The 27,358-nt window shown below is 39.7% G+C and overlaps 1 protein-coding gene across 3 annotated transcripts in view; it reads left to right on the top strand.

Annotated features, from left to right (window-relative positions):
• Nucleotides 1-27,358, top strand: part of Lama3 (laminin subunit alpha 3) — a 230,644-nt gene that overhangs the window by 5,873 nt on the left and 197,413 nt on the right. For all 3 annotated transcript variants that reach the window (XM_026388028.2, XM_026388027.2, XM_026388026.2), the window contains exon 2: nucleotides 15,697-15,849. In XM_026388028.2, coding sequence (XP_026243813.2) covers nucleotides 15,697-15,849 — 153 coding nt within the window. The remainder of the gene's footprint in view (nucleotides 1-15,696; nucleotides 15,850-27,358) is intronic.

Genomic DNA, 27,358 nt, shown 5'->3' with positions numbered 1-27,358 from the left:
AGTTTAAATTTGTAACTCAGCAAATCACAGATTACTGGAGTATATACATTTTTAGAGTTGCTAATGAACAGTTGGAAGCTACAAATGTTCAATGCTTGAATTGAAAGAAATTTTTATATGACTACAATATGACAATTAAAAATAAATACACAAATAACCAAGAGTAGAGGAAAGGGATGGGGGAGGGAGGGCAAGGGGAAGGGGACAGTACTGGGGATTGCAATGGAGCAAACCGTGTTATATGCATTTGTGAATACACTACAATGAACCCCACTATCATGTGTAGCTGCAATGCACTAAAAATAAAAATTAAAAAAATTAGAAAAAAGGCAAATGCATTAAAGCAGTGAGTTTTTTAAAAAAAGATTTTACTTTATGCTCTGAATTACTGTTGTCTTTGAGAATATCTTTTTCTCTTCTTTCAACCTTTTTGTGTCTTAGAATCTAAAACAAGTCTCATAGACTCATTAACATTTGGATCACTTAAAAAAATCTTCTGCCAATTTCTGCCTTTAAATTGGTGATTTAAAAAGTCATCACTAATAAAGGATTTCTATCATTTTGCTATTGCTTTCTGTATGTTTTATTTATTACTTTTGTTTACTCAATTTTTCTATTATTATCCTCTTTTGTGTTTTGACTTTTCTATGGTACTGTTTTAATTCTACCTTCATTTCCTTTTTTGAATATTTTTTTAGGTATTTCTTAGTGATTATTCTGAAGATTAAAACTGGCACCCTAAATTTATAATAATTCAGTTTGAATTGATACCAACTTAACTTCAATAGCATCCAAAATATTGTACCTATACAGCCCTGTGCCTATTCTTTATGGTGTTATTGCACACTATGCCTTTCTGTATTCTTTTTTGTTGACAGAAGTTTATCATTATCTTCTTGTATATTTATCTTTTAAGTTATATAGGATAAAAAAAGAGAAAACAGATAACACAATAATACTGGCTTTTATATTTACTTATGCACTTACCTGTACTCCTGCTCTTTATTTCTTGTATGGCTTTGAGATATTGTCTAGTGTCTTCATTTTGGCTAAAAAGGCTCCATTTAGCATTTCTTGTAAGCCAAGTCTACTGCTACTAGCAATGAATTTCTCAAGTTTTTCTTTACTTGGGAATGTCTTGGTTTCTACTTCATATCTGAAGAATAGTTTTTTACTGGGAATAGAGTTTTCTTTTCTTTTCTTTTTTTTTTTTTTTGTACCAGGGATTGAGCCCATGGGCATTTAACCACTGAGCCACATTCCTAGACCTTCTAATATTTTATTCAGAGACAATACCTTGCTAAGTTACTTCAGGGGGTGGGGTAAGTTCTTGATTTATAGTTTTATTTTTTCCATCAGTACTTTAAATATGTCGTGTTACTGCTTTCTGATCTCCATGGTCTCTGATGAGAAAATGGTCATTAATCTAATTGAGGATTCCCATTATGTGATGAATTGCTTCTCTTTTGCCAATTTCAGTATTTACTCCTTTTGACAATTTGATTATAATGTGTCCTGGTATAGATCTCTTTGAGTTTATCCTACTTGGTGTTTGTAGAGTTTCCTGGATAGATTTATATCATCAGTTTGAGAGGTTTTCAGATGTTTTTTAAAATATTTTTTTCTTCTCTTTTTCTTTGTCCTCTCCTCTTGAGACTCCCCTAATGTGCATGTTGGTCTGCTTGATGACATTCCACAAATCTCTTAGGCTCTATATTTTTTCATTCATTTTGATTGTATAATCTTAATTTCCCATATATAAAACAGAACTAATATTAGTATCTATCTCATACATTTATTTAATGCTTATAAATGTTAATTCTTCTTGGGTAAGATTTCTAAAATTGTAAACTACAAAGATGAGTTGTTACAATAGTCAAATAAAATTTTTGAGTAAAATTCTTTGAATACATTACAGTATATACTGAATACATTTGGCAGGCCAAATAAGTTACAAAGACTTCGGGAGCCTTCCAAATTATAGCACTGTAAATTACTTTGGTTCATATTAGTAACTGGTTTAGATATTATTTGCTTATGTAGGGATATATTTTTATTAACTAAAGTAACATTTTGGGGAGAGGTTTTAATTTTTAATGTTAATTTAGGTGGCAGTAGTGTATTCTCCCAAGTCATAAATTTGTTTCTAGTTGTGATTGAGGCATTTATGAAACCTCAGTTCACTTGTGCTCAACATTCTGCATCCTTTTGTCCAGAGAGGAAACGATTTATTAAATGGTACCTGTGTGGTTAAAATCAATGGAGCTGGCTATAGTTGTGTACATGGCATCCTGACTTAGGAGGAGGGTGGGGGTTGAAATCCAGCCAGGGGGGATCGGGGAGGCCTACATCTGCTCAGAGGCAGAGAGCCTTTTTTTGCTTTGCAAGAAAGAGCTACCAGGACACTGATTAGATCCCTCATGCTAACAGAGTGGAAACTGCCCTGGGGAAAGTCAGTTCACTAAATTCCATGTGTCCCATTTTCTCAATGTCACAAACGTATTCCCTCAGTGGTTTCCTCATCCTACAAGGTCATAAACAACATGTTGAATTAATAGATAAATACTCACTAGAGAGAAGTGTGGATTTTAGGAGATTATTGGTGCACCATAACTATGAAAGGTAGGGAAGAAATCCATTTATCCATTTCTTTCAAGCTGTGGCTCATACCACACATACTGTAAAGGAAGGTACCAAATGAGGGGCGTGCAGAATGGTGAGTAGGGGAAGCAGCCTGATAATCAGGGTCTTGCTCCCCAGCTTAAGATAAGAATTTCATGTAACACATGCTTGGCATTGTCCTAAACCACTTTATGCACATTGAATTCTTAATCGTCAAAGCAATTTATGAATTTACAAGTGAGCTGCTTTAGTGTGCTCATTTTATGGATAAAGAAATTGAAGCACAGAAAAGTTAATTGATGTGCTTAAGACCACACAGATTCAAACCAGCTTCTCTGACTTGCAGTTTTTTCCTTACCCACTAGACCACCTGCCAGAGCTGAGTGAGCTACTCTACCTTCAAGTTCAAGCTAAACTTTCAGCCACCTTGCTAATTCCAGTCATCATCTTAAAACTGTTCATTTTCACATCTGTTTACATCTTAGATCATCAGCTCCCAGAGTGTGGGGCCAACTTCTTCCTGCTCCTGTCTGTTTCCCTGTGGCAGCCTGTCTTCATGGAGACTTCATGAAGAAATGTTCAGAGGGCAACACCAGGATGGAATTTTTCTCCCATAGCAACAAACAACCCGATGGAAGTGTTTGACAGCCCCACCCCCCTCAAAAAGAGTACCTGACTTTCAACATGCTGTCTTTTGGAAAACAGGAGTGGCCCTGATGTGTTGAATTTCAAAGCAGAGTTGTCTAACACAGGATCTAAGTCCAGTGCCCAGGAGAACAACCAGAAGCTGACAGAGGCAAGGAAGAGCCTTCCCCAAACAGGTTTCAGAAGGAGATTGGCTCTCCTTGGCATCTTGATTCCAGACTTCTTGTCTCTAAAACTGTGAGACAATAACTTTCTGTTTTCTAGTTTGTGCTACTTTGTATGGCAGTGCTGGAAAATTAATATAGCAACTTTTTAGCTTCAAATCACTTAGCCAGCAGTATTATTGACTGGTGTGTGAGTGTTATCCATGTATGGGAGAACAGAGGATGGAGGACAACAGGTGAGGCTCAGTGGGTGGTTCCCGGGTCTCTGTTTTTTTTGAGATTTTTGCAGTCTTGTTATCTCAAAATGTGGTGCATAAACAGAAGGAGGAGAGCTCTTTGCTGAACAAATACTTAGGGATCACCCATGTTAGCCGTCAGACTGACTCTGTTTAGGTGTGATCCTTGGAGTGCGGCCTGAATACCTTCTGGTCCCACTGGATGTGTGATGTTCTGCAAGGTTGATTTAGGTGATGTTAGGCTAGGGTCATCCTTTAAAGCCTCCTGGAAGCCAAAAGCATTGGATGTACTGCATTCCCTCTTCGTCATTTAGCATCTTAATGTTAGCAAAATTAACATAAAAACCGCCACAGTCAGCTCTTCTGTTCATTGCAGCACTATTAACAATAGCCAAGATATGGAGATAATATAAGTGCCTATAGACAAATGAAGGTAAAGATACTCTCTCTCTCTCTCTCTCTCTCTCACACACACACACACACACACACACACACACTGCAATGTTATTCTGCCTTAAAAAAAGAAAGGGAATCCTAACATTTGTCACAACACGACTGAGCCTGGAGGATGTTATGTTAAATAAAATAAGCCAGACATAGAAAGACAAATATTGCATGATTTCACTTATATGTAGAATCTAAAAATGTCAAAATGGAATAAGCTGGGAGTGATGACATGTGTCTGTGGTCCTGGCTACTTGGGAGACTGAGGTAGGATAATCAAGAGCTTGAGGCCAGCTAGACCTGTCTCAAAAAGAAAAGAGTGATATCAGTTCAGTGTCAGGGGATGAAGAGGTGGGGGCAAATGGGTATGTCAATCATGGGTACAGATGAATAAGTTCAGAGATCTAATGTACATCATGAGAACTACAGATAATAACATTGTATACTGTGTACTAGAAATGTGCAAAGAGAGATTTCAGCTGTCTTTGCCACACCTGAGCACATACAAAGGTAATGGTGTGAAGAGCTGTTAATTTGCTTGACTATAGTAATCATTTTACTATGTATATCAAAATCATGTTTTATGTCTCAAATATATTCAATAAAAGGAAAAAAATAGAAAAAGAGGAGAAAGAAAGGAAGTGCCAAGCCAGTACTGTATGTGGAAGGGAAAAGGCTGCCAGCCTTGTGCCTGGCTAACTGCAGGCAGGGTGGCTGGAGTGGGGGATACTGTATATCTGGGAGCAGTGAACCCACATTTTGCATATAGACCAGTTGGATGAGTCCATTATTACTAGTGAGGGCCCTGGGGGCTGCATCAGGGGAAGGGAAGGATGGGATTGTGAATTGAAAGGTCCAATTCCTTACATCCTGGAATAGGCTTTGCAGACACTAAATGTGACTGAGCATTTATGGGTGCATCAAAATGGTGGTGAATATTCTAAAAGTAGTTTAGATCACACAAAGTAGTTTGCATCGTGATTTGATGAGAAGGCAGAAATTTCACTAAATTTCTATTCTTACTCCTTCTCCTCTGGTTCCATAAAAAGGGCCAGGGGGGGGATGGTACCTCACTGTCAGTAATGCAACTCCCTCTGTCATCTGACCTTTGCCTGGTGATGAAACTCCATGGTGGGGTGAGGGGTAAGGAAATGGAACATGGGGGAGCCAACACCCCTCTCCTCTTTTCCTTCTTTCCTGCAATGTCACAGTGAGTGAATAGTCTTGATTGGTACTTTTAATTTAGCTCAAATGCTCTAATTGACCATGTTAGTAACCTGGAAGTTGGGTGGGGCTGGTAAAAAGTCTTTTGAGGTGATCCTTAAATTCTTACTGATGATAAAGAACTGTGCTATTTGGAGATTTGAGTGTATTTTCAGTTACTTGTGTATAATGCTCATTTGCTTCTGTGTGTAAGTATTGATTGACATCTACCATGTACCAGACATAGGGCTGGGGACAGTGGACTGAGAAAACAATTCAAAACAAGGCAGAAAAAATCCCTACCCTCTTTGAGCTAGCATTGCATGGGAGAGTGCAACCAATGAGTAACAAATAAAATGATTTTAAGGTTGTTACTGTGCTTGGGAGAGATTAAATAGGATTCTGTGATAAAAGTTAATAGGAGGTATTGCTGGTACAGAAGCCTGGGGATGAGAGGAAGTCAGCCTGTGAAGAGGTTGAGAAAGTGAGTTCTAGGCCGAGGCACCAGCAGGACTGAGGACCCTAGGGTGGGAAGGTATTTGGTGTGTTCTAGGAACTCAAAAAACCATGCAGTCCTGGTTGTTAAGTATGTTGAATGTTGTCCCTTAGTGAGACTTTGGTGGCCTTTCCAGGTTTTGAAAATATTGCATCTTTTTTTTGTGTGTGTGCATTGTATTCTTTTTATTATTATTCTTTTTATTTATATATGACAGCAGAAGGCATTACAATTCTTATTACACAAATAGAGCACAATTTTTCATATCTCTGTTTGTATACAAAGTATATTCACACCAATTCATGTCTTTAAACATGTACTTTGGATAATAATGATCATCACATTCCACCATCATTTCTAACCCCATACCTGTCTCTTGCCCTCCCACTCCTCTGCCCTATCTAGAGTTCCTCTATTCCTCCTATGCTCCCCCTCTCTACCCCACTATGAATCAGCTTCCTTATATCAGAGAAAACATTCAGCATTTGTGTTTTTGGGATTGACTAACTTTACTTTGCATTACCTTTTCTAACTCCATCCATTTACCTGCAAATGCCATGATTTTATTCTCTTTTATTGCTGAATAATATTCCATTGCCTTGAAAAAATTGAGGTGACTGATAAAACTGAAAAAGGATGAATGGAAGAGTTGAGAGAAGTGGGGCAATGGGAAAAGAAAGAAGGAAAGAGTGTAAGGATTTCATAGGGAGACTCAAATCATATCCCAGGGAACTAGAGAAAACCTGATTTTAGGAATGAATTGGATTGGGCACAGACTCTCTTTGGGGACAGTATCTGGCTTTTAGTAAGTCAGTAATTGATGGTGGAATGAATAAACTATCAGGGTAGACCCATTTTTATTAATCAGCTAGGCTTTGGGATAAACTTTTAAAAGAGAAAGTACTAGGGTTTGGGGCATTAAGTGGGCAAGCCTAGAAACCTCTTTTTTTTTTTTTGAGATTTTTAAAAACCAGAGCATTATAGTTATATATAGCAGCTGGGTTCAGTGTGACAAAATCATACATGCATGGAATCTGATTCCAGTCCTGCTCCCTCTCCTGCCCCCACCCTTGCTTTCTTTCCCCCCCATTCTCTTTCCCTATTACATTAATCTTCCTTTTGCTCACTTATTTACTTTTGATTGGTGTTTTCTAAATATACATAAAGGTGAAATTCCCTGTGGTATATTTACATATGTATATAAAATGATTTTGTTAAATTCATTCTGTATTTCCTCCCCTTTCCTATCCTTTCTCCCTCCCTCTAGAACTCCTTCTTCTCCACAGATCTTCCCTATATATTCATGATATCCAACTTCCCCACACTGCCTTCTTTCCTTTATTTGACTCTAGCTTCCACATATTAGAGAAAACATTTGACCCTCGATTTTCTAAGTTTGACTTATTTTACTTAGCATGATGTTCTCCAAGTCATACATTTTTTTTTTTGCAAAATAAAATTATTTATTTTTTCTTTCTGGTGGAGTAAAACTTCATTGTATATATGTACCATTTTCTCAATCTGTTCAACTATTGATGGGCATCTGAGCTGATTCCATAATTTGGCTACTGTGAATTGTGCTACTATAAACAATGAAGTGACTGATTTTAGTTCTTTTGAGTAAATATCAAAAAGTGAGGTAGATGGATCATCTACCTGGTTTTTAGAGGGTGGGTCTATTCCTGGTTTTTAGAGGACTCTCCATACTGCTTTTCAGAGTGGTTATACTAATTTGGAGTCCCACCAGCAGTGTATGAGTGTGTCTTAGGAACCTCTTTTTGAATGGAAGGGAACCATAATGAAGAAACAGTGTGTCCAGGAGAGTGACAGTCATTTTTTCTTTCCTCTCTGATTTGGCCTTGTTAAGCAAAGGGGGTCAGTACCTGAGAGGTCTCAGAAGCTAGTGAGATTCTCCAGGGAACAGCCGGAGTTGACCATGGGAGAGCAGTGTTGAGCATGAGTGGTACCTCCTGGCCAGATCTGGCCTGTGGTCAGAAGTGAGGTGCTGAGGCTGGAGTCTGGGGAGACCCCAAGGAATAAACAAGCAGATTTTCAACAGGGTAGAGAAAGTGAGTCTACATTAGATTAGACGGTGCTTTCTAACTGCTGAGTTAAGTGACACATGTATCAGCCCACGTAGCCTGTCCCAAGGCTAGAAATTATCACCAAATCACTAACTTGTATCTAAATAGTTCATGCTACTTTTATTTATTAATTAAAGCAAGAAGTATTAAGTTTTTTCAGATACAATTCTGTGATTATCTCAGTGAACAGCTGGCAAGGTCCTTGATCTTAGGGCAGTTATAATTCAATAAAGATGGGTTATGGTTTAGATATGAGATGTACCCCAAAAGTTCAGGTATGAGACAATGCAAGAAAATTTAAGATGAAATGATTGAGTTATGAGAACAACCTAATTAGTACATTAATCCACTTAAATGGATTAACTAGGTGGTAAAGGTAGGCACATAGGGTGTGGCTGGAGGAGGCTTGTCGCTGGATATGTGCCTTTGGGGGATATACTCCGTCCCTGGTAAGCATAGCTCTCTCTGCTTCCTGCTGACCATGTCCTGAGATGCTTTTCTCTTCTGCCATGATGTTCTGTCTCACCTGGGGCTCAGAGCAATGGAGCTGACTATCTATAGACCGAGACTTCTGAAACAGTGAGCACCAAATAAACTTTTCCTCCTCTAACATTGTTCTTGTCAGGTCTTTTAGTCACAGCAAAAAAAAAAAAAAAAAAAAAAAAAGTCTAAAACAAGACGATGATTGTAAAAACATAGATTCTTCAGCTAGTAGAGGGCAGCACTTCATCTGAAAGAGTTTTAGGGAAGATCTCTCTGAAAAGATAGGGATATCTGGGTGCAGTGTTTTCCTGGGATAGGGAACAGAAGGTGCAAAGGCTCCGGGGCAGGCAGGAGTGGCCTTGGAGAGATAGAGAAATGGCAAGAGAGTCAGTGTGCGGGGAGTGGAGCGTGAGGTGCAGGGATAGAAAGTGGGATGTAATTTCAAGCACCTTTGTTTCAATCCTGAGGAAGCAATCTGGTAGAAGGGAAGGACTGAGATGCAGGGGAGGCAGGAGGGGGAGGGGAGGGGAGAGGAGAAAAAAGGCTTATGATTGCAGATGCCTAGTCCTTTAGCAGGTAGGAGGGATGGGATTGAGTGTGTGTGTGTGTGTGTGTGTGTGTGTGTGTAAGTATGGGGACTTTGTATTGCAGATGACTTCTCCTTTGCAACAGCAGGGAGGACAGGTATATGGTATAGATGCAGAAAAGATTGTGGATTAGGAATAACAGACAGTTAAGCAAATCCATAAGGTGAGAGGAGGGACAATGAGCTTTAATAATGTATGAAATAATTTCTAGAAGAGTGAGGATGAATATAATGGAATAGTGTATCAATATAGAGAAAACCGGCTGGGGTTATGGCTCAGCAGTAGAGTGCATGCCTAGCACGTGCAAGGCTCTGAGCTCCATCCTCAGCACCACATAAAAATAAATTTTAAAAAAGGTATAAAAATATAGAGAAAACACAGCTCTCCATATCTATGGATGGAGAAGCCTAAATGCATCTTCCTTTACTGGATTCATGTCCAACTCACGTGTAGCTAGTGCCCAGTGTTCTCTGGTCACCTCCAATCTTCAGGGTGCCTGCAGATTCAGGTACAGCACTTGTACCACTAGACAGCTGTCGTAGTCAGCTTTTTCATCCCAGTGACCAAAAGAACTGACAAGAACAACATGGGGAGGGGGAGTTTATTTGAGGCTCACAATTTCCAAGGTTCAAGTCCATAGGTGGCCAACTCAATAGCTCTGGGCCCAAGATGAAGCAAATCATCATGACAGTAGCCTAACACACGACAACCATGGAAGAGAGAGAGAGAGAGAGAGAGAGAGAGAGAGAGCATTCTGCTCATTAGGCACAATATATGCCCAAAGGCTACTCCCAGTGACCTATTTTCTCCAGCCACACCCTACTTGCCTACAGTTACCGCCTGGTTAATCCATATCAGTGGATTAATCCACTGATCATGTTACTCCTTATAATCAAAGCGTTTCACCTCTGAAAATTCTTGCATTGTCTCACACATGAGCTTTTGGGGGATACCTCATGTCTAAACTATAACAACAGTTATTCCCCCTTCTTCCTTCTCTCTTCTGCCCACTCCCAGCACTTCCTCTTGAAGTCATCCCTCTCTGCATTCCTCTCTCAGTTCCACCATTTGGACAAATTGCTCCACCTCTTTGGGCCTGTCTCCTTAATTCTAAGAGTCTCATGATTGTCCCTACATGGTGGACTTGTCATGGCGATGAAGAGTGAGTACCTGTGAAGTGCAAGGTGCCGTGTCTGGTGTGTGTGGGTGTTGCCCTTTGTCATCACTGTCACTCAGGAAGCCACTCTGTGACTGCTGCCCTGTTCTTCACTATGGTGTGCCCTGTGGATGCCAGTCATCATCGCCCCTGTGGTTCTCAGTCTGTAGTGCATAGAGGAATCACTTGGGGTGGTTTAAAAATTCTGATTCCTGGATCCCACCAGAGATGCTGATTCAATAAGGTCAGGGCAGGGCCCAGGAATCAGCCTTTTCAACCAACACTGAATTGGTTTTAGTGGCAGTGTTGTCTTGTTCCTGGTGTGGAGCTTCATAGATGGCATCTCATTTAATTCTCACAAGGACAGCACAAGATCAGCAGGATTAGTCCATTTTAATAAAGAGAAACCAGAGCCTCAAAGGAGGCTATATACTTCCACTAACAGGCCACAGCTGTAATTGGTAAAGCCAGGACTTGAACCTCTGTCTATTCTACTCCAACATATCTTTGAAACAGGTTAGAAAGACCTTCCACCTCTGCCTAGAATTTTCCCTGGATGAACATAAGTTTTTAACTACATGCATCACGATTTTTCAGACATTTCCTTATCCTCTTTTAAAAATATTTTTCATACCTGGAACCAACTCTAAATTCTTTGATTTCTCTCTCTCAAATCCCTAACTCCAGGAACTTGGCCCAGGTAGATATGGATGCTCCACCCCCTGGTGTCATAAAGCCTGTGTGGAAGGTACAGCGCTGGATGCTTTCTGTGTTCTGTGCAGTTGGCACTCACCTCACTGTACTCAGACATTCTGGAAATTTACAAGATGTTTGTCTTAATCACTGTAACCAAGCCTGTGTGCTTTGGTACTTCTCAGAAGGGAGGATGCTCTGAACAGGATCTTTGCAAAGGAGCAATCTCCGTTTGACATTGGCGCACACAGAATGTTCTCCAATGCAGGGCTCCAGCTGGCTTAGGTTTGGGCACTTGAGACTCTGTAGCTTTCAGAACATTAGTGAGTGATGGCTAGCGCGCAGTGAGGTTCATGGCAGCCTGACTGTGGTGGTTCATAATGGGACTGTGGGTGGATGAGTGTGGTTCATTACTCATCTTGCCAGGATTTCTGTGGCTGCTATGGGGGCATCTAAACGATTGTCATCAAGGCTCTGTTTTTGGTTTTGATGGTAAGTTCTTTCCTCAACTGGGTCTCTTTTTACACATCTGGGAGTGGGTCAGGTATTCGGAAAATCATATGGCTATTCCAGGGCAGCCTCACACTCCATCCAAATCTAAGGCAGGTCTCCTTGATGGAGCTTACAGGCTAATGTGTCCAGGATGGAGTGTCTTGAACCATAAGTAATGTCACCAGATTCAAAGGCTGGTCCTGGTTCTAGCATGTCCTAGCTGTGTGGCTTGAGACACTTCACCTGTTTGAGACTTGGTTTGTTCATCGTTAAGTTTTGTGTACTTTGATATAAACCAGACAGGGTTGTGAAAATTAAGTTAAATATGGTCCACCTCTCCTGCATGCCCATACCCTCATGTTTATGTCAATTTAAATACCTTTTTGGAATGTGGGGGCTCAAGTAATCTCTCAGCCAATCCAACTATTAGTGTTTGTTTTTACTCCAGTATCAAATACAATGCACTCCAGATTGTGGGTAATTTGGATAAGTTGGATAAATGAATCAATGTTAAAGCAATAAAACAGAAGTTACCTTAAGGGACTGTTATAATCAATGCCTACTTTCTTAGACCAATACAGTGTTTGCACTGTGGATTCAGTTGCAAAGTATTGCATGAGAGAGAGGGCTTTTAGTTAAGGAGAATCATTAAAAATGTTATGAACTAGAAGAGACTATATTTTTCCATCCTTCTAAAAAAGTGGAGGTCACTCCCTGAGGGACAAACATGACTTACCCCTGGGACTACCACTTTTGGAGCTCAACTCTGTTTAGTTGTTTATTTGGACAGTCTTATCCCCTTTCTACCCTCTCCCATTACATTTTCTTTTTTTTATTTTTATTTTTTTAATTTATTACATAGATGACATTAGTGGAGAGCATTACATTCATAATTATCCATTTACAGCACAATTTTTCGTAACTCTGCATCCCATTACATTTTCTACTTCCTATATAACTGGACTAACAATATCCTCAGCATGATTCGAGTCCTTGTCCTGTTTATCTTTTGGTGTTGAATAGTTTCTGGTACAGATTAGATGATCAGAGCAGATTTGTTGCATGGTTGGATGAATAATTGTTCTCTCTCTCTTCCCTTCTCCTCTTCAACTTCTGTCAGTTTTGTCCTGCTTTTATTTATTTATGGCTATTTAAAAAACCATTGGGTCTCAGGTGCAGAATTGGATTAAGAATGTCATAGCTCTCAGGTTATGACATGCTCCTACTGTTGGTTTTTGCATAGCCTGCTCATATACATGGGTGTGTCTTTTACATAGTACAATAAGCATCCATGAACCACTACCAAAACCAAAACCAAAACCAGAGCCTTGATGTTAACATATGCCTAAGAATATAAAATTCCCCCCATTTTCTCCTTCTTATAATCGTGAATCTTTAATCATTCCTTTGCTTTCTTTTTAAATAGTTCAAAAGATCATATTTGTAAGTATTTCTTTAAATGTAAGTACTTTTCGTTTTGGTTGCTTTTATCTTTATAAAAAATATACCATGCTCTTTTTCACTTAAGTTATTGCTAAGATTCATATATATTATTTCATATTGTTGCATTATTTATTTATTTATTATTGTTCATATATTAACTCATTGTGTGAATATGCCACTGTCTATTCAGATACTCTCCTGTAGCTGAACAGTTAGTTAGTCCTAGAATTTTGCTTCTGTGAACAGTGCTGCTATGAATATTCTTGAAGATGATGCTGATAAACATGTGCAAGAATTTGTTTGGGGGTTGTGAAATTGTGGGTTGAATTTCTGCATTCAGGAAGTTGTGAATTTTTGATGTTAGGAGTAATACCAAAATATTTCCCAAAGTTTTTATACCAGTTACTTTCCTACTATGAATTTTGTAATATGCATATCACCAAACTTTAAATGTGGGCCTGATGATTGGGTATAAAATAGTATTGCACTGTGGTCGCCTGAAGTCCTAATGATGCTCATGGTAAACATATCTCCAAATATTTATTGCCTCTTCTGTGAAATATCTATTCTTCTTTTGGATCATTTTCTGATTGAACTGTTTATGATTCTCTTATTAATTTTAAAAAGTTTGGTGTATACTTCTGATGAGAATTCTTTGTTGATTTCATGTTCCCTGTTCAAATTTTGGTTCTTTGGAGTATTAAAAACCACCCCAAAACTTAGAGGCTAAAACAATAAAGGTTTTCCTTTCCACAAGTCTGTGGGTTGACTGGGCTCAGCTGGATGATTCTTCTGCTGCATGTAGTATCCGGTGGGGTAACTCATTCGTTATGTTCAGCCAGTGGCTGGAGTGGACTGAAAGGTCCAAGATGTGTCAGGTGTTTCTGTGCTCTTCCACCTGTCCTCTCTAGTGGGGTATGATTGGTTTTTGTTGCACCTTAGTGACTAAGGGGTAGTTGGTTGTCTCACCCAGAGGCTAGCTCCTGAGACGAAAGAAGCAGAACCTGCCAGCCCTCGTAAGGCCTATGCATGGATGTCCCAGAATAACACTTCTGCTAAAAGAAAGTAAATAACAAAGTCAATCTGGACTCAAGAGGAGAGAGTACCCTCCAGGGAAAATAGCCTTTCATCTTTTTGTAGTTGAAGTAGCCACCATATACAGAGAGAAAAGGAATTGCTAAGACATTGATTGGAACCACCATGGGGGATTATTGACCACTTCTATAGGGTGAATCTCTTCTACTTGTAACTTTTCACTTCTCTAAAGTACCTTCAATGAACCAAAATTCTTATTTTTGATATAGTTAATTTTATCTATGTATTCTTTTGTGTCTGAAGAAAACATCCCTTGCTCCAAGTTCTCAAGGATATTCATGATTTCCTCTAAGAGAATTTAATGTTTTATTTTTGACATTTGAGTTTTTAGTGCATCTGAAGTTGCTTTGTGTTTGTGACTTGGGTAGACATCCAATTTTATTAGATCTGGAGAGAATATATATGGGATAGAGAATATCCTTCCTTCTCCCAACAATTTCTATTTTTGCTCATTTTTTAATATGCTAAGATTTCTTAAGTGCAATGGACTCTTTTCTGGTGCTCTGCTCCATCCCAAAGATCTATTTTCTTATCTTTCCTTCCTTAATTACAATAGCTTCATAATAAGCCCTGATACCTTGAAGGGAAAATGTCTTAATCTCTCTCTGGACTCTCTTTTCAGCAATATCTGAACTTTTCTGGGTCCTTCACAGTTATATATACATTTTATAATTATCTTATTGTGTTTCAAGACAATAGGAAATGATGTTTTTTCCTTTAATTTTCTGGTTCTTTGTTGCTACTATGCAGCACATTCTAGAGCAGGCTGTGAGTTTAAGTTTGTTTCTCTGTCTTTATCTACGTGGGAGCAGAGTAGTTCAGTATGTGGAATCCTACCTTGGCTAAGCATGGTCCTTTGACCCAGTTAAAGTATATTCAACCTAGAAGAGAGGCGTAAGTTCAGCTTGTTTTTTTCCTTATTGGTGCATTGTAATTAATACATAACAGTGTGATTTGTTGTTAGGTTCAGTTTTTTAGATGGTAATTGGTAATACAATTCTTGCAAAAACAAACAAACAACAACAACAAAAAAGAAAAAAAGCCAGAATCAATATAATCTGTCTACAAAAAACAAGAAAGAAAGAGTAATTTTGTTAGGAATTAGAGTTTATAATACCAAACAGACATCACCCAAAGAAAATAGGTTCCAATTTACCTATTGAATGAATTGCTGACTTCTCAACTCTGTTCTTCATAGCCAGCCACCTCTCCCCATTAAACTGTCAAGCCTTGGACCAGCTGACCTCTGTGCCTTTGCTCATGCTGTTTCCTCCACCTGGAACACTTTCCCTCTTTGATGCTCACTGTCACTTTCCAAAACCCTTCCTATCCTCCCAGACAACTTAAGCACCATCTCTTCCACCCTGGGATATCTGTAGCCCTTGACCCCAACACTCTGTACTCTGCAGAGACACTTGCCGTACCCCACTTCCCTAATGGTTATTTATATACTTAGTACCTCCGCTGGGACCATGCACAGTGATCCTCTTTGTAACTCGGTGCCTCATACAGAATTGCAAAGAGTAGGATTTAAAGAGTGAAATGAATTTGTTGAAGTGGAAACATCTTTGCATTCCAGATACAGCAGGCTCTTCTTAAATTATTGTGCGGGGCAAGAAAAACATAACTGTAAAGGATGCAAGATAAATATAATTTATATCCTAGATGATGGCCAGGTGACATGGTTTAAGATTAAATAAAAGAGGGAGATTTCACCAAGAATATATTATGATAAACTCCAACAGCTGACATCAATAAGCTGTATGGAATGATCTTTTTTTTTAGTTAATTTTTTGCTAAATTGGTAAAAAAAAATTGCTTGAAAGTTTAAAGAAGGGTGTTTTGTTTTTCAGGGTCAGTTTTGTGACTATTGTAATTCTGAAGATTCCAGAAGAGCACATCCAGCCACCAATGCAATTGATGGATCCGAACGTTGGTGGCAAAGCCCTCCTCTGTCCTCAGGCACACAGTACAACAAAGTCAACCTCACGCTGGATCTGGGTCAGGTGAGTTTCGCTTTTGATTGGAACAGAAATATTAGATTGGTCACTGTTTCTGTGGTGATTTCTGACATGACAATAATTATCATAAGAAATGAACTTCAGTTTTAATTCACTAATCATTATTAAGCCTTTGACTTTAATATTTGCTTATAAATAAAGTCGTACAATATTTGTCCTTTTTGTGACTGGCTTATTCCACTTTTCCTAATCTTTCAAGTTTCATCCATGTAGAAGCCTGTGTCAGAATTTCCCCTGTTTCTAAGGCCAAATAACATTCTATTCTATGTATAGATCACATTTTGTTTATCCATTCATCCATTGATGGACACTTGGACTGCTTCCAACTTTTGACTATTGTGAGTCATGCTGCTATGAACTTGGGTGTGGCAGAGATATTTTTATAACATTTTCTTTCCTGGAAATCCTGGCGACGTGAACACTGACTACCATACTTTAGGACTTTGGCCAGCTGTCCATAAGGGAACCAGGCTTCAGGCCTGTCTTCCTCTAATAAGCTAAGAAGGTCTTCAGGATGGCTGCCCCTGGTGCATACATCCAGGATAATCAATCCCTTCTGCCTTGATTGTGGATTCTACTCTTGTGATTAGAGGCATTTTTGTGGCAAAGATGAAGGGATTTTGTGGATTCATTTAAAACCCAAGTCAGTTGATCAAAAAGGGGATTTTCTTGGGTGGATCTTTCTGATTAGGGGAATTCTAAGAAGGGACTGGGCCCTTCCTGCAGGAAGAGATTTGACCCATGCTAGCCTTGAAGGGCTAAGATGTCATGTTGTGAACTTACCATGGAGACACTATGTGGTAAGGACCTTATGGTGGCCCCTAGCCAACTACCAGCAAGGAAACAGGGACCTCAGTCCTCTAACCACAAGGAACTGAATTGTGCCAATATCACGTGGAAACTTAGAAGCAAGTCATTCCAGGCACCTTATTGCAGCCTTGACCTTGAGCAAAAATCTTGAGTGGAGAATCCAGTCATGCATGAATCTTACAGTGAAATAATACATATGTGTTGTTTAAGCCATTAAGTTTGTGGTAATTCCATTGTGTAGCAGTGCACTAAGAAGTTTTCTTGCACTTTCTTATTTCCTCTTTCAGACCAGGGAGCACCTCCCATTTGTTTCATCCTATCCTTTCAACAATTATTTATGTCCCAGGCAATGTTATAGGCATTTGATTTTATCAGGAAACAAGAGATGGAAATTTCTTCCCTCATGGCACTTATATTCCAGTGGGGGGGGGGAGCAGTCAATAAAAATAGACATAATAAGTCCATATAGTATATTTGACACTGTTAAGAGGTGTGGAAAAATTCAAAAGTAGAATAGGAGAAGGGGGTCACGAGTCCTAGGAACAACTGTAGTTTGTGGCTTATTGTGAAGGTGAGATTTAAGCATAGACTTGAAGCAGGTGAAGAAGTTAATTATGTAAATGTCTGCTGCTCAGAGAAGGGAACTCTGGGAACTTGTCTGGAACATACAAGGAACAGTTGGAGGAAAGAGTGGCTGGGGTAGAGTAAGGGGGTAAGGTGGTGGGAGAAGAGGTCAGAGAGAGAACGGGTGGGGCTGGGTAGTGTAGGACCCCATGGGAGATGGTGAGGACTTTGGCTTGGAAGTGAAGAGGGAGCCATAACAGGGATTCAAGCTCAAGAATGACATGGTCTGATTTGTTTCTAAAAGGATTTCTCTGTATGTCCTGTTGAGGATTGTGGCGGGGCATGTGTGGGAGCCAGTTAGGAGAGGACGTAGGAAGCCATGGAAAGATGGCGTGAGTGGCAGTGGAACTGGGTGGTTAGATCTCAGATACAGTTCAAAGATAAAACTGCCATGATTACATACTGTCTTTTATTTATTCTTGAAATTTTATATATATATTTTTTCATTTGCTTCAAGACTGTTTATAATTACTCACAGGATTGAAAGCCTACTCGTAGGAGGATTAAGAGAGAATGTAAGAAGAATTAAAGCATCTAACACCCAAATCCATTTTGAAGAGTCTTGCTGCAATGGGGGCGGGGGGAGGGAGAAGACTCATTTTAAAGTTAGGTCAAGAAAAGATTTATTGAGCAAGATTTATTTAGCTTTCTGAGGAAAAAGACTGATATTGTATGTAATAATATGTGAACTTGTCAGGTGCTTTCTATACTCATAGTAAAACTATATTAATGGTTAGGCTGTTCTTTTTGCTGGCTACTGTCATGCATAGAGTATAGTTCATATAACAAATGTTGTTTGAAAGAAATAAAAAAGGAAATGCACCCCATAGTCTGGAAGTTGAATGATACTAAACTTTCTTAGAAGAAGTGCACTATTTTCATTTTGATTGTGATGTAGAGATCTAGCTGTTTTAGTCTGTAGGTTGTGCTAAATTAGGCCTCTCCTGAGAATATTTTCATCATCAACTTATATCTGATGTAATTCAGAGAGATCATTCCTGGGTCAAAAGACTATAACCTGAATTTCAACTACAGCTGATAGCTAACTTCTAGCATTAATTCAGTAGATTTTGCCTATAATGATCTCGATTTACCCACTATCTCACTTTCTAACTGAGGACGTCTGTACTTAACAGGGAGTTTTAATTCACCAAAATGATTCATGCCGAACATACCCATGCCTGCTGGACTTACTTTTTTTTTCTTCCTTAAAGCTCTTTTTAAAAACCCTACTTTACCCAGCTATCAGAGAAGCTGAGGCAGGAGGGTCACAAGTTTGAGGCCAGCCGGGGTAACTTAACAAGACCCTGTATCAAAAAAGAAAGATAAAGATGGAGGGTAAGACTCGGGGTGCAGTTCATTCAATGCCCAGTATCACACACACTCAAAAAAATATCCTATGTTAGAAAGTACCCTTTGATGTACTGAAAAACAGCCAATTAAGACAATTAAATTAAGAAAACATCAACATAGGAATAATTTAGTAATTTTCTGGTTGCTGACAGACCTTAGCCATGGCATGAATATTCATGCTCTGCATCTACCCCCAACCCGTGTCCTGAGGCTGCTCTGAAGGTGGTGGGCAATGGGGTCCCGGAGTCACCCTGCCTCAGTCTGTGCCCGATGCACTCCTTACTCACTATGTGGTCTTCCACAATTGCTCTCGGCCTCAGTTTCCACATTTATAAAATGAGATGATTGTGTGTACCTCATAGAATTATTATGAGTTTTAAGTGAGTTAATGGCTTCATTTTAAAACATCTTTGAGGCAGTGGTACTTTTTTTTTTTTTTTTGGTACTGGCAATTGAAGTCAGGGGCACTCAACCACTGAGCCACATCCCCAGCCCTTTTGTATTTTATTTAGAGACAGGGTCTCCCTGAGTTGTTTAGGGACTCTCTAAGTTGCTGAGGCTGGCTTGAACTAGTGATCCTCCTGCCTCAGCCTCCTGAGCTACTGCAATTACAGGCATGTGCGACCATGCCCAGCTGGTAATTTTTATTTAATAAAATAAAGTGAGCTTCATCGAACACTTATTTTTAAGAAGAACAGACTAAACTTTTGTGCCTCTAGAAAATACAATACATAATACAATGGAAAATTCTCTAAAAAGTTTAGGAATGGGAAAAGCAATACCAATTAAGTCAGATTGAAGACATCTTTTCCTTCTTTATGTTGGAGCAACATGTATTTCAACAAACATGTTTTGTCTTGTAAGATTCATTTTTTATGCCCCAATTGGTAAGGTCTGTTTTCTTCCTTGTGCTGGAATTTACCATGAGAATGTTATTGTGAGGCTAGATTTCATGATTTCAGAAGAACATTAAGACCTAGACCTGGGGAAGTGTGCATTTTGATGCATGGTTGGGAAGTAAAATATAGATCATTAACTTCTGATGACTAAGTCACTTTTCTTCACCTATTGAGAATTAAATTGGACTTTGACATGCCTAGTCCATTTGTCAGCTTATGTTGTTGCTAAGGGTCAGTTTTATTTGTTTTCTTTTGAACTTGGTAGTTTTCATTGTTAGTTTTCTAAAACATCATCTTCAGGACTCAATCCTAAAGGGCAGTTTTGCCTTCACAAGGTGGCATGTGAAAAGTAAAGCCAGTGTGTTTTCTGGGATTGTTCACCTTCATTTGATGGCAATTGTTCATTAATTTCAGTATGTACAATAAGAACACAATGTCTTACTGGGCACGGTGATGTACACCTGTAATCCCAGAGGCAGGAGGATTGTGAGTTCAAAGCCATCCTCAGCAACTTAGTGAGACTCTGTCTCTAAATAAAATATAGAAAAGGGTTGGGGAGGTGGCTCAGTGGTGAAGCACCCTTGGGATCAATCCTTGTACAAAAAGAAAAAAAAAAGGAGAAAGAAAGAAAGAAAGAAAGAAAGAAAGAAAACAAAGTCTTAAAGGAAGCTTTCATATTATTTGGCCAAATAGAATGAGCTCATTCTTTACATGTAGAGTGAAATGTAGAGGTCTAGTTGTTAAAAGCAGAGTCTGGAATACAGGGACATTTGTTTCTTCCTGGACTCCTGGTGGCACATGCCCCAGTGAGACAGAAGGTGGAGTGACAGAATTAGATACACATCCTGGACTTCCTTCAGAATCCAAGTGATACCCTGTGGATCCCCTATATGCACTTTCCTGTTCCCTCTCCCAGGTGAGGTCTAAGGTCTACCTCCTGGTAGAGGTAGGTGTGGGGGCTCCTCATGGTACCCTGAAGTCAAGAGGGCTGGGAGGTTGAGAAGAGCTGTCTCTCAGGTAGGAATGAAGAGGGGAACCAGCACAGGAGCAAGACAGGAGCCATGGCAGAGCAGGCCCATCTTGTTGTCCAGTGAACGAAAAGATCACCTGGAGAATTCCAAGGCTTTCATGCAACTTGTAATGTCCTTAAGAATATGACTTGTAAGCTGTTAGTAGTGAAAACATACAAAGACAAAACAAACACCCTGTCCAAAAACCTAGAAAGGACTGGTGTTTGCTTCAGAGGTTTGTGGTGTGAAGAGAGAGGACCTGTCCCGCTTGGCTTCTGGGGAAGGAGGCCTGTCTGCCTGGGGCAGGTGGTGACTGCAGGAAGTAGCAGCTGAGACAGTCTTTTAGGCCTTCTTGAGCAGAGGCCTCCATCCCACAGCCCCCTGATCTTCCTCTGAGTGGGCAGCGATGGATTGTTCCTCTCCCATCTCACCCCAGGTATTCACCCATCTTAAACACCTGCCTGATTCCCTACTTCCTGCCTCAAGGCTCTTTCTGGGACCTGGGAGCTTTTTAAAGGTCTATATAGCACAGCTTGGAAAAGATCTGCATTTTATGCCCCCAGAGACAACCTTCATCCCACCAGGAATGGGAATTGGTGGAAAATACCCCCATTTTCCTTTCTGAAGGGCATTCTACATAATTTGTAATTCAGAGTATCACTAGTGAAATGAAGCTTTGGTAGTCCTGGTAGTAATTGTCTGATTAATACATCACTCATTGGCCTTTCCCTGTCTTTTATGTCCCTCACTCCCAGTTTGTGCTTCTTGAGGTCAACTCCTAAATAAACTACCTGCACACAAGTCTTTGTCCTGAGGCTTTAGAGAAGAACCAAAGTAAAACAGAAGAAAGGGGCTTGAGACCCACACAAGCAAACATTATGACAAAGTTATTTAGAATGCAACAGATAGAAAAAATGTTTATAAAGCTCTAAGATTAAGAGTGATAAAAGAGGGCTGGCACTGCAGCTCAATGGTAGAGCCAATGCATGTGTGAGGCCCTGGGTTTGATCCTCAGCACTACATTAAAAAAGAAAAATAAACAAATAAAGATATTGTGTCCATCTACAATAAAAAATTTTTAAAAAGAGTGATGAAAGAAATAACATTATAACAAAAAAAAAAAGGCCACAGGAAAAAAATTCTATTATTCTACCTTTCTTTTTTTTTTTTTCATGAATTTACCTTGAGCCACCCAGGGGCCAGATGTAAACACAGGATCCAACCATCTGAGAATGAATTTAATATGTGTAGATACCATCTAAGATTTTCTTTTCTTTTTGGTCTTTTTTCAACATTTATGAGACTCTGGTGGATGAATCAAAAACATTCTTTGTCGACCTCATCAGTTGTTCTGGCTCAGAAATGGAGGGAGGTCTGGGCTAGTTTCTGATTCTTCTTGGACTTGAGGACTTTGGAGATTAAATTGTTTGGTAGATGAGGTCACAAAGGAATCTGACTCAGCGGAGACCCTGGGTAGATAGGGTCCAATCCAGAAGGTGGATGACTTTTGGATTGTCATGACCCAATCTTTCTGGATTCCTCTGGAATTGCCTAGACTACAAGCTTCAGGAGGCCAGGGACTATGTCTTCTATTCTCACTCCTTCTTTGGCTCTCAACATCTTGCACAGTGCTTAGCATATGGTTGATGCTCAATAACTATTTACTGAGCTAATGTACAATGAACCAAGGGTAACTGAATTATCTGCAGTTGTCCCAGGGTACAGTGGCAATGAAAGCATATTGGCATGAGACCAAATCTCTTGATGGAACTGGACTAATTATACTTGTGTCTTTTGCAACACCTTCTAAGTATTTTGTAGCTATAACCAGATAGAGGATATAGATGATATTGAGGACACATTTTTTACTAACAAGTGTGCTATTAATGAGCATAATCATGAGACTCAACCCATGGAAGCAAATAATTTGTTAGTTGGTAGAAAATCAGATGCCAGTAAAATCTCCTGGACCACTGTGGGGGGTGGGCAGGGGGGATGCAGTTTTATCTTTTATGATCCTGTAGTAATCTGAAAATGTTAACTTGAAGGTCCCTTGCAGCAATTTATTAGGAAGAATCTCTTAATATGACATTTTCTCTTTATATTTAAAGCTGAGTAGATCTAGAGGAACAGACTGGAACTCCTGAGATGTTAAATTTTATTGCTCTCAATTGCTACCCCAAACAGCATTGATAATAGATAGGAGTCAGTAGATTCCAAGACCATTAAACACTATTATAGAAAATAATGTCTAGAAAATAATGTCTGACCTAAAAAGTGAACAATATGCTCTCTGTTCCTCCTGGCTCCTTTTCAGTATTTTCTTTTTCCAACTGATGTGTTTTACCACCACCTACTTATTTCCCCAAGCCATGAAACAGAGTCACCATTTATACCATGTATTATCTAAGATTGAAACAGATAAACTGGGACTCTTGGTGTCTGTGATGGTTAATTTTCGATCATCTTGGCTGAGGGCCATGGTGCCCAGATATTTAATAAAACATTCCTGATGTTGGAGTGAGCATCCCCTCCCCAAGAATAACATTTAAATTGGTAGATTAATAAAACAGATTGCCTTGACTAATATGGGTGGATCTCATCTAAAGAGTTGAAGGACTGAATAAAAAAAAAACACTGACCTTTCCCTAAGAAGGAAAGAATTCTGCAAGAGATGATCTTCAGATTTGAAGTGTAACATTGCCTCTTCTGGGTTCTCCAACCTGCTGACCCCTGCAAGCCTTGGTCTTGGCAGCTTCCATAATTGCGTGGGCCAATCCCTTAAACAATCTTTCTCTCATATATACGCACACATTCTATGAGTTATGTTTTTGTTTCTCTGGAGAACTTTGACTAACACAGTGGCTAAGCACAACATAATTTTATTTCATATTCTTTTTTTCCCTATTGGAAACAAAATATTTATTATTCATATCCCTTAGGATAAGTCTTTTTAAATTAATTTTTAATTTATATATTACAGTGGAATGCATTACAATTCTTATTACACATATAGAGCACAATTTTTCATATCTCTGGTTGTATATAAAGTATTTCACACTAATTCGTGTCTTTATACATGTACTTTGGATAATAATGTGCATCACATTCGACCATCATTTCTAACCCATGCCCCTCCCTACCCCTCCCACCCCTCTGCCCTATCTAGAGTTCATCTATTCCTCCCACGCTCCCTCTCCCTACCCTACTATGAATCAGTCTCCTTATATAAGAGAAAATATTTGGCATTTTTTTTTTTGGATTGGCTAACTTCATTTAGCATTATCTTCTCTAACTCCATCCATTTACCTGCAAATGCCAAGATTTTATTCTCTTTTATTGCTGAATAATATTCCATTGTTATATATGCCACGTTTCCCTTATCCATTCACCTCTTGAAGGGCATCTAGGTTGGTTCCACAGTTTAGCTATTGTGAATTGTGCTGCTCTAAACATTGATGTTGGCTGTATCCCTGTAGTATGCTGTTTTTAAGTCCTTTAAGGTATAGACCGAGGAGAGGAATAGCTGGGTCAAATGGTGGTTCCATTCCAAGAAATTTTCCAAGAAATCTCCATACTACTTTTCATATTGGCTGCACTAATTTGCAGTCCCACCAGCCCTAATCTCCATCATGTGGGATCAGGCCCCAACTTCCTTAATAAGACTCCTTTGGCGCAAGAATTAAAATCAAGAATCAATAAATGGGATGGACTCAAACTAAAAAATTTTCTTCTCAGCAAAAGAAACAGTCTGTGAGGTGAATAGAGAGCCTACATCTTGAATAGGGAGCAAATCTTTACCCCTCACACATCAGATAGAGCACTGATCTCTAGGGTATATAAAGAACTCAAAAAGCTAAGCACCAAAACAACAACAACAACAACAACAACAAAACCCACAAACCTCACAAACAAACAAAAAAAACCCCAAATAACCCAATCAACAAACGGGCCAAGGACCTGAACAGACACTTCTCAGAAGATGATATACAATCATTCAACAAATATATGAAAAAAAGATTCATCTCTAGCAATTAGAGAAATGTAAATCAAAACTACTCTAAGATTTTATCTCACTCCGGTCAGAATGGCAGCTATTATTTCGTATTCTCGAGACAGTCCGAACATAGCTGATCCTGCCCTGGAAGCTTCCTTTCAAATAATGGCTCAAAGACATATGCTCTTTCCATATTGTGGCTCTACCATCTTCCACATATGGTTTCCAAGGTGGTCCTGGGGTCATCTCCCAGCAGGCATGAGCAAAGACCATGGAGGATTATGGGCAAGTCTGGAATAGGCATATTCGTATTCTAAGAGTTTGTATTCTGTTGGCTAAAGGGTCCAGAGGCGGCTGGGAAATGTAGTGTAGCTGTTGCCCAGAAGAGGAGTCTCTTCTGTGGGTGCTCAGTGCTCCTGCCAGTTCTGAGAGCTGACTCCGCGCCTCTTCTAGGCCCTGTGTTCAGTGACATCAGTTTGGTTACTTGAAGGGCCATACTGGGTGCACTCCTATCACAGAAATCAGCCAATATTGCAAACCCAGGCTGCGTCCTTCTCAGAGTCGATTACCAGCATCTCTCTCACTTTTTTCCACATCCTTCTGTTTCCTTCTTCCCACTTACCATTTTTATTGTCATTATTTTTGTGTGCTGGGGATTGAGGCTATGGCCCCTCACATGCTAGGCAAGCATACTACCACTGAGCTGCCCCCTCAGACCCTTACTTATTGAGTTGATCATTCTGTCTTACTCCCTAATTCTTGGAATCTGGCTCCTTTCCATTGATGCTTCACTGCTCTAATTTGGAATAAAGCCCAAGTTTCTTAGCATGGCATGAGCTTCTCCAGAATCCAGCTGTTTTAAACCTCTTCTTGAGGTAGAGACCTGACTGCAAGAATCTAGTGCTGGTGGGGTTTTTTTTTTTGGCCTCTGGGGGTTATTCTGGTACTGTTCACAGCACCCCCCCCCCAGATGCCAGCTACCCTCCAAACTGTTCCTCTTTCCTCCAAGGCACCTGCTATGCTGGGGTGTAAAGGCAACATACACCATTCCTTAAGGCCAAGGGCTATGTGTACAATAGTCTTTTTAAATCCAGGGAGATGAAAAGTTCCAGAATTGTAGGATTTCCTCAAACACATTGAACTGAATAGAAAGATGAATCCCAACTGTTCTTTCCATATTATCCATTTGATGTTATGTCTTGCTGGGATCACAAACAACTCTGCTTTATTTTAAAGATCCCTAACATTTACATTTGTTGGTGTTCATAGAACTCACACCACAAATATAACAGCCATAACAGAAGACGAGTTAAATATGTTTCCTTCCAAAACACTCAGCCGGCTGCCGGCGGACAGCATGCATCCAAGCAACGGGAGGAAGGATAAAAGCTGGATTAGGAAGGAGCAACACTAGGAAGTGAAACATTTTCCTTCTGGAATTTTCTCCCACTCTCTAGACAGAGAAATCCGTGTGATGAAGGGATCAGTGGAGGTCACCATGACCCACTTGGTGACTCTTACCAGGTAACTCTGGGTTACACACAATTAGGATTCCAGGTAAAGTTGACAGAGGGATGTTTTTCGTCATGAAAAGTGACAGCCAGGGTTTGGCATCCCATGGAAAAGTGCAGCCTGTGGTGCAGAGGGAGGCATCAGCAGCTGCAGCTCATGGTCTGCTGAATCAGCCTGCATCTGATAGGTCTCTCACATAGCAAGACGGCCAACATGCAAATGGGATCATGGCCCATGCTGATGAGAGAAAAATAAACAAAAACAAAGTTCTTGGTGCCATTTAGAAAAGGCTAATCCTATTTCCATGTAGTTGAGAAGACTGGAGGGAGATGGCATGCCGGGGAGGGTCAGGAATTACACTGGGTGGGGAGTTGAAAAGGAAAGGTTGCCATCTTCTCAGGAAGGCCCTGGGCTGCTGCACCAACCTTTAGGCATAGGGGGATGGTCAGAGTGGGAAGGGGACTGAGGTACAGAGCAGAAGTGGTCATGGTCAGAGTACCCAGTGGTGGGCTTGGTAGTTGGGGAAGACTCACGGCCTACAGCTAGAGGCTCCTGTGGGCATATGTGAATGTTCTTTGAGCACCATAAAGAATAGACAAAAAAGGAATATTATAAGCATTCCTCCAAAGAATGGTCATTGGCCCCCTCCTCCGCCTTCCTAGGCTTCTGCTGAGTTTAAGCTCCTTTATATCTTTAAAGTGAGTGAAGTGTGTATAAATACATTCACACCACAGTTCTGGGGACTCAGTACTGATGTTACATCTTCCCAAATACTTGTATTCTAAAAGATTGCTATCTATCTTTGACATGCAACTACTATTTCTAGAAATTTCTCCTAAAGAACTATGAAGTGCTCAAGTGTTTAATGCAGGGTGTGCATCAGAAATCTCTTCGTAATGGCTCAAAATGGGAAACAATCTCATATCCAATGAAAGGGGATTGGTTCAGACCATGGATTAATAGGTGGCCTTTCAAATGATGCTATTGATGCTATAGACACAAAATATTTCCATGCAAGTTTCTGAAGAAAAAAAACAAAGCTACATGTAAGTATAAGCATATATAGTATGTTATGATCCTATGTTGTAGTTTTAAAAAAAATACTGTGCATGTAAGCAAAGTGCCAGGAAAAAGAGTATTTCTCTCTGGATGGCGGAATTACCAGCAATTTTTACTTTCTTCTATAAATTTCATTTAGATGGTTGGCTTTGGATTATTACCTAGTGTAAAACCAGCTCCACGACTCTTTAGCTGGGTGACATTGGACCCTCTAGCTAATCTCTCAGGGT

Source organism: Urocitellus parryii, chromosome 13 (genome assembly GCF_045843805.1).
Source record: "Urocitellus parryii isolate mUroPar1 chromosome 13, mUroPar1.hap1, whole genome shotgun sequence".
Classification (NCBI taxonomy): Eukaryota; Metazoa; Chordata; class Mammalia; order Rodentia; family Sciuridae; genus Urocitellus; species Urocitellus parryii.
Note: the sequence above shows the minus strand (reverse complement) of the source record. Positions and strands in the feature narration are given on the sequence as shown.